This window comes from Pollicipes pollicipes, unplaced genomic scaffold (genome assembly GCF_011947565.3).
Source record: "Pollicipes pollicipes isolate AB1234 unplaced genomic scaffold, Ppol_2.1 Scaffold_2555;HRSCAF=2994_pilon_pilon_pilon, whole genome shotgun sequence".
NCBI classification, from domain to species: domain Eukaryota; kingdom Metazoa; phylum Arthropoda; class Thecostraca; order Pollicipedomorpha; family Pollicipedidae; genus Pollicipes; species Pollicipes pollicipes.
The window spans coordinates 8,541,896-8,550,526 of NW_023596136.1; the positions used below are offsets into that span (position 1 = coordinate 8,541,896).

At 55.8% G+C, this 8,631-nt stretch overlaps 1 protein-coding gene across 1 annotated transcript in view; it reads right to left on the reverse strand.

Annotated features, from left to right (window-relative positions):
- The window catches only part of LOC119108205 (uncharacterized), a 110,493-nt gene that overhangs the window by 19,775 nt on the left and 82,087 nt on the right, over window positions 1–8,631 (reverse strand). Inside the window, exon 6 of the mRNA XM_037231791.1 lies at window positions 2,354–2,497. Within this exon, the coding sequence (XP_037087686.1) occupies window positions 2,354–2,497 (144 nt within the window). The remainder of the gene's footprint in view (window positions 1–2,353; window positions 2,498–8,631) is intronic.

Here is an 8,631-nt window from a genome sequence, read left to right on the forward strand (position 1 = left end):
CCAGGTGACGTGTCGGATGGAGGACCAGCCAGGTGACGTGTCGGATGGAGGACCAGCCAGGTGACGTGTCGGATGGAGGACCAGCCAGGTGGCGTGTCGGATGGAGGAACCAGCCAGGTGGCGTGTTGGATGGAGAGACCAGCCAGGTGACGTGTTGGATGGAGGACCAGCCAGGTGACGTGTTGGATGGAGGACCAGCCAGGTGACGTGTTGGATGTCCCCGTGGCGTGTTGGATGGAGGACCAGCCAGGTGGCGTGTTGGATGGAGGACCAGCCAGGTGACGTATTGGATGGAGGACCAGCCAGGTGGCGTGTTGGATGGTTTGATTATTATAAGCGTATTTCATTATAACTATGCGTCGCTGCACTACGCAGAATGGCCTGAGTAACCGGCACGCTTCATAATACCAAAATCGCCCGCTGCATGCTCATTTAGACCATTTTGGGAGGGCATGTAGCGAAGAACATCTGGGGCAGAGCGTAGAGCAAATTGTCCTAATTTCGCCATCATGAGAATGGATGACTGCAGTGTATCATCAGTTACGTGCTGTAATTTACTGGCGTCTTTAGAAGGCCATTGTGTTAAAATGTTGCCTACATTGGGAGGTTTAGCATCAAGGAGACAAAATATTTCTCATGGTATCGTAAGGGTTGAAGAAAGAAAGCTTTGACTTAGGAGGTGATCAGTCATCTGTCGAAGGCTGGTAAAAGCTCGTTCTCGTGAGATATAAATGACGACATTTTCCAGCGCCGGTCAAAAGAGACAACACTTTATATCTTCCGTGCCGAGCTGACCGGCTTGAGCCTTGTGTAGCGCGCTAGGGCAGAAGTGGAGTGCCAGACATTTCAGGGGTGCAAATCACAAAGCGATGATCCCCATCGATGGCCGATCGAGAGTCTGAGGTCATTCGGGGCCGGAGGGCCCAGGAGCCTCTCGTCGGCCGTCGGTACCCACACAGCCATCTCTGGCAGCGATCAGCGGCGGGCCGGGTCGGACTCTACGTCATGGCAGCCGCGCGCCCGGCGCCGTACATCAGAGGTGGCGGCGGCGGCGGGATCGGAAAGCCATGGGCTGTCGCCGGCCGGGCGCCGGCCGTTCGTCAGAGCGGCCGGCGCCACACGCCTGAATACAGGCCGCGGCTGGGGCGGGGCCGTCGGCGCCCAGTCAGAGCTGGCATCGCGGCCTCGGCACCGGACGAGCGGCTCTAACCTGCCGTATCATGCGCTGATTTAGAACCACTGTCGCTGATGGCGGACTAGGCGCCACCACACGCTCCGCTGCATAATCAGCTGGCTGGCGAGCGGCGAATTTGGAAAGGCGACAACAGAGTTGTGGAACTGGGGCGGACTGGAGTCACTGCTTGGTTCTTCATCATGTCGAAACATCTTGATAGTTTACGTTACATATAAACTGTTAACGGAGCACCTGCATTTTCACACGCCATCATTGTAATATATGGAGAGCACAGGATATTCAAGCACGCCTGGTACCAGCAGGTAGGTGTTTACCCACATCGAAGACAAACACCTATTGTTACAGGGGTATTGAAATGGTCAACGGCACGAACTCTGCCATTATTTTGCATGTGAACTTATATGGAACATGTTGCACGACCATTTAGATGTGAGTCATTTGACGGCAACGCCAGGTGGGAGGCAAAGCGTGTTCTACTTTCGCTTTGCATCACTGAGAAAAACACTGTAGGGTCGGAAACCACCCAAAGCTTCCAAATATTCACAGGCACTTAACAGGCATTCCAACCATGTTTGACATGGAAAAGATCAGTTGAACAAAATAGGCGGCATTAATTCAAAATGCATGAACTTTGAGAACACATATACACACCCCTTGCCTTCTTATAGTTTTCACTTTCTAACCGTGACAAAACATCCCAGAAACTTGCGATCGATTCGAAACAAATTGATCAAAACCTAAAATAACTCAGCTATGAAATACTTCTTAAAACATAGCTATAATGAATGCAAGAATTGTCATCAGATACTGCCTTGAGACGGAAATGCCGCTAGAACTATCAGCTCCTGCGGCAAATGATGTTTAACCAGCGTTTTCAGCCAAGTCCCCCCTCCCCCGCCCCTCTAAGTCATTGCTAGAACACTAAAGTCTGATCAGTCGATGAACATGGCCCCATGCTGGAGCTGGGTTCTTACCGTGCTTACCCCGTTCGGGTAAGGGGTCGACTTTTCACAGAAATGATCTCCTGTCCGCAAGTCATAGCCGTCTCAGTTCGACTGTCACAACTCTAGCCGCACTCGTTACAAATGAGCGCACAGTGATCTCCCATACCCCATCACGCTGATCACAACTGATGACTGGCGTGTCACGCCTACTTACCGATGAACCACTTGATGATGGCCGGCGGGTTGCCGTAGCGCGCGCGGCACTGAACATCCACCTCCTCGCCCACGCGCACGGTCAGGTTTTTGCCCGAGGCGATCAGCGCCGTGCGGTACTCGATCTGCGGTGTCTTGGGCTCCACTGGAACGGCAGGCACGGCGCGGTCAGTCACCTCCCCGTCCACGGGTGTCGTCAGTGGACAGAGGTGGACGGCACATGGCCAACACGTCCCTTCAACGGGTGCCGTCATTGGACAGAGGTGGACGGCACGTGGCCGACGCGCCCCGTCCACGGGTGTCGTCAGCGGACAGAGGTGGACGGCACGTGGCCAACGCGCCCCGTCCACGGGTGCCGTCAGCGGACAGAGGTGGACGGCACGTGGCCGACGCGTCCCGTCAACGGGTGTCGTCATTGGACAGAGGTGGACGGCACGTGGCCAACGCGCCCCGTCCACGGGTGTTGTCAGCGGACAGAGGTGGACGGCACGTGGCCAACGCGTCCCGTCAACGGGTGTCGTCATTGGACAGAGGTGGACGGCACGTGGCCAACGCGCCCCGTCCACGGGTGTTGTCAGCGGACAGAGGTGGACGGCACGTGGCCAACGCGTCCCGTCAACGGGTGTCGTCATTGGACAGAGGTGGACGGCACGTGGCCAACGCGCCCCGTCCACGGGTGTCGTCAGCGGACAGAGGTGGACGGTACGTGGCCGACCCGCAGTGAGCTGCGCCAGCTCTGGCTCGTGGGATGGCTGGTGACCGTGTTGGTAAGCAGCATCACCGGTGTCAGAGTGGTGATGACCTTGAGAAATGGTCTTGAACCGCCGTCACCACCCTGGACAAATTGATTTCGCCAGAGGCACGAGCAGTTGGTTTCGAGCCGTTCGACCGACTCTTCACTGCAGGCCCACGTCAGTAATGGCTCACCATGACGCTGTATTCATTCAATTCGCCCAGTTGGGGAGAAATTCATTTCTACGCTTCTACCACGTCGGAGTCATGGCTAAAAAGCGTGTTTTTCTGTTCTTGAGGCGTGGCCGACATATTGCGCATTTGCTGTTGGTCAGTGTGAAATGGAGTACCAAAAACTACAAGTTATGAATTGAGAATTGTTATTTTAATAACGGTTGACCTGTAGCATGGCATGATGCACGGCTAAACGACGTTATCAAGCGAGCATTGCCTACACTCACAAAAAGCCGTTTCAAGATGTTATCATGGTCACTAGTATCAGTCGGCATAGTCACCCATGACCATAAGGTCACTAGCACCAGTCGGCATAGTCACCCATGACCATAAGGTCACTAGCACCAGTCGGCATAGTCACCCATGACCATAAGGTCACTAGCACCAGTCGGCATAGTCACCCGTGACCATAAGGTCACTAGCACCAGTCGGCATAGTCACCCGTGACCATAAGGTCACTAGTACCAGTCGGCATAGTCGCTAGCACCAGTCGGCATAGTCACCCGTGACCATAGGGTCACTAGTACCAGTCGGCATAGTCGCTAGCACCAGTCGGCATAGTCACCCATGACCATAAGGTCACTAGTACCAGTCGGCATAGTCGCTAGCACCAGTCGGCATAGTCACCCGTGACCATAAGGTCAAGTACCAGTCGGCATAGTCGCTAGCACCAGTCGGCATAGTCACCCATGACCATAAGGTCACTAGTACCAGTCGGCATAGTCGCTAGCACCAGTCGGCATAGTCACCCATGACCATAAGGTCACTAGTACCAGTCGGCATAGTCGCTAGCACCAGTCGGCATAGTCACCCGTGACCATAAGCGCATATTGAAACGTCAAGTTTTGTTAATACAACCAATACCTCCTTGTCAACGTCTTATAACCGGTGTTGCCTAATATACTGAAGATCGATTGTGGTTAGAGTACGAACTCTCACCTGGTCACGCCGAAAGATGAGGAGCTCAATGTCTTTATTGTGTATCTTGAAAAGTGAAAACTAATTGCCAAGAGGCACGCCATAATTCACTTAAACACCTGAGCATTTTACTGAGACAGAATGGGGAAATGTCGAAGCTAGATAATTTTTTTAGCAGCGTCAGTTTCGAATTTTCCACAAGATTACGTTCCAGCTTAAAAGCACGCTTAACCGAGCTGCATTAGTGCGCTTAACCCTGCAAATGGGATGCGAAGTTGCGGGAGATTAGAACAATCACACGACTACGGAAACGCCTATTTTCATTAATGGCATGCGGAAAATAGATACAGTTTTCGCTGACAGTGCGCCGAATATAATGCCAAGACAGCACACAGAGACAGCAGCAGCTTGCTATTTCAGCCGGCCCGAGCTGGTTTAATTTTCGCAAATGTTAATTGGATCCAGGCGGTGGGGGCAGGCAGTACGGCGCAGCAGCGCCAGATCATGCCAGCTGGGACAAACACGGCACCATCAGGTCACGACAGCCGGGGGGGGGGGGGGGGGCCCGGCTACTGAGTGCTGCTTGCTTGCACACTCGGGCACAGCGTCACTTGGACCATCACTAGCCCACGATGTACTGCAGGTTGTCAGCTAAAACCGTCCAGCGGTTGATGCACGTTCGAAAAATGATGGCACGAAATAGCACATGGTTGTTTTCAGTTGAAGTCTAATAAACCTGCGCCGCGCTGCGCCACTGTCTCGGCTGAAATTACCGGATTTGTCATCCCTGTCACGGCTTTTACTGCTCGCTCCATTTTCACGGTCCTTGCACTGTCAAGTTATCAACGGCCCGGAAGAAATTGATGGTGCGTCGGGAGTACTCCACCTTATTTTGCGCAGAGCTTCGTCGAGCGACGTCGTAAACGAGACCATGAAACTAGAATAGCAAATGCAAAATGCTCGAGTGCGATTCTAGCCGCGAACTTTTGACTTGCCGTCGGTTCAACTGACAGTTTCCTTGGCTTACCCTGGAAGGTGCCGGGCACGCCTCCTGACCGAGCACTCACTCCAGCCGACCAATGGGCTTCTCGCCGGGGTTCCTCACCCGGTTCCCTCACTCGGGCTCCTCACCCGGGTTCCTCTCGCACTCCTCACAGCGTCGGCCGCACCGGCCAGAATGTTCCCAGGCTCCTCTGTCGCTGTTTACCTGGCCGGGCCGCTCTCCGCCACACCGCCGCTCCACTTCCTAAGCTAACACTGCGACCGCCGCTGGCCACACCGGCGCCAAACAACAACAAACGGCCGCGCAGTGAGCCGGTCGACGGGCGACGGGGCGGCGCTGGGCGGCGCGAGCGGCCCTCCCCGCATCGACGGCCCGCCAGGAAGGAAGCTCCGCCGCCGAGCCGGGCAAACACTCGAGAAAAATACCCGACCACCGCGAGCGGGGAGCGGCGGCCGGCGGACGGCGAGCGCGACGAGTGGCTCCGTATTGGGCGCGCAGGAAGCGGGCTCAAGGGGGGCAGGTAGGCGCCGACGAGTGAGGCCCGTTCGTCAGCGGTCAGCCATGGATGCAGGATGCAGCGAAGCCGCCCGCCACGTGACGCCCATTGGCGGCGTGGTCGTCGGAGCTTCCGTGGACAGTGACGGATGTGGGGAGCAGAGTCTATACGGAGGGTGCGGATCAGGGGCATGCCAAATCTTGTCATATGCATCAGCATGGCGGGACGTCGGCTCCGCTGTTTTGATTCTGATGCATGGGTCTACCCATGGTCGTATCCTTTTCACAATGGTCTACAGTCAAGCTCGGCGCCATGCTGACTGCATCGCTGTGCTCCGCTTCACTAGCCCGTCATTTGGCGCCGGTTACCGCCGCTGACTCGTCGGGTGCCTCGTCCCAATATGCCGGTCTCGCTGGAGACCGTAGCAGGCGGCGCATCTCGGGAGGAAGACCAACGCCATGACCGGGGCCCACCTGCACCGGGCCCTGCTCTGTAACCCGCCAGCGTCGATCCGCCTGCATCACCATCGGTGCCGGGTTTGAGTGTACCATCCACAGGCACCGGGTTCGACTGTATAACCCCGTTTCCGGTCCCGGCTGGATAACCCCTCCTCGCTGGTCCCGGTTGGATAAACCCTCCTCGCCGGTCCCGGTTGGATAACCCCCCTCACCAGTCCCGGTTGGATATCCCTTCCTCGCTGGTCCCGGTTGGATAACCCCTCCTCGCCGGTCCCGGCTGGATAACCCCTCCTCGCCGGTCCCGGCTGGATAACCCCTCCTCGCCGGTCCCGGCTGTGTAACCCCTCCTCACCCCGGTTGGATAAACCTTCCTCGTCGGTCCCGGTTGGATAAACCCTCCTCGCCGGTCTCGGTTGAATAACCCCTCCTCGCTAGTCCCGGTTGGATAACCCCTCCTCACTGGTCCCGGTTGGATAACCCCTCCTCGCCGGTCCCGGGTGGATAACCCCTCCTCGCCGGTCCCGGTTGGATAAACCCTCCTCACACCGGTTGGATAAACCCTCCTCACCGGTCCCGGTTGGATAGCCCCTCCTCGCCGGTTCCGGCTGTGTAACCCCCCTCGCCGGTCTCGGTTGGATAACCCCTCCTCGCCGGTCCGACTGTGTAACCCCCCCCCCTCGCCGGTCCCCGCTGTGCGCAGCCCTTCTCGGCTGGCTGCGCCGTACAGTCGGCCGGCGGCGGGCCCATTTCCGGGACGCTCGGCGCGCCGGGGGCTAACACCATCTGTAGGTGTCACCGGCCATTATGCAACACCGCAACCGGCGTTACAGGGCTCATAACCGGCGCGCCACGCCGCAATCAACGCCACGGCAGCACCAGGGCTTACGGAGCGACGCCGGCTGCAGCTGGGGCTGCGAGGCACACGCCTTCCACGGCAGGTACAGGGCTCACGGAGCGACGCCGGCTGCAGCTGGGGATGTGAGGCGCATGCCTTCCACAGCAGCTACAGGGCTCACGGAGCAACGCCGGCTGCGGCTGGGGCTGCGAGGCGCACGCCTTCCACAGCAGCTACAGGGCTGACACGCCCATTGTATAGCAGCTACAGGGCTGACGCGCCCATTGTACATACCACTCTTGTCTGTCCCAGGGATGGCAGCAGTTTAAGCCCTCGTCAAATGGAAAAGATGAAAAAAGATGAACAACTTTGTTTTAAGTGACAGCAGTGGATGGATCACTTAATGATGAGGTAGAATGCTTGCAATCACAGGTTTTCCGTTATTTGTATGACGTACAACAATGCATATTCGTTATGAGGTGTTCAATCTGGTTCAAAACTTTAGGCGTAAACAAAAACAGTTGCGTTGGTCCTGCTTGCAATACCAGAGAGTACGTCTTAATTGCATGTTAAACAGCACAAACAAAGGCGTAAAACACAGCTGGTGCTTTTCCTGCAGGGCGTCGCGCTCTGTTGTTCCAGACATTGCTTCAAGTTTTCCAAAATCGTCCATTCTTTGCTACTGGGCGCTGGTGCAGCTCTGCTGAATATTTGTCTGGCCGGGTTTGTCGCCAAAGTTCAGGCGCTTCCAGACGGCAATAGCCCCTAATACACAGGGCGTTCGGATATTTGGTATGCAGATAATCGTGTCTGCAGGCAAAGCAAGCTGCATACCAATTAACTACATGAATAATTGTGTAACTACTAAATTTAATATATAGGAGACAAAATTATTTCACAAATCTAACGTTTCGGTCGTTCCAGTATGTTGCAAACGGACGTTGCTGCCCGCGACACTGTGCTTGGATCATGAGCAGCGGTTTGGAAAGCTTTCACGGTCGACTCTGCCGGACAATAACACGGGTGATGCACTGCCCAGGTTCGTGTGGCCGCACGTGCAGGCCCACAGCTTTCCACCGTGAGCGAACACAGCTGACACCAGCCGTAGTTGCATGATCATGGGTCTTCGATGACGTCGCACGACGGCAACTGACCCTTGGCAAGCACACGCTCATCACGGGGTTTGGATGACGCCTTCCGAGAGGCAGCCTGATCAGACATGTCTCTCATGTGCAAGTTCAAGCAGGCGGTCAGGTGCTGGAGGGAAGCATTGGCGCATGTGCCAAAGAGCTACAAGACTTGCGCTAACGCGCGTGCTTTAGACGCACTCTCATTGGCTACCGCTGATTGATTGACTGACGTGCATTTTGTTAATCCTGAATAAACTCCGGGCTACCCATAGTCAGCAGATAAATGGAGAGTTAGAAATTGTGAGGACAACGACAGTCATTCAGAAATAGATGCACTGAAACACACGCACAGTCACACCAGTCAGAACTCCGCCGCACAAACAGCTTCAGATGTCCCACGATGGGACTCCGCCGCAGAAACAGCCTCAGATGTCCCACGAGACGTCGCTTTAACAATCGCGGGAAAAACAATC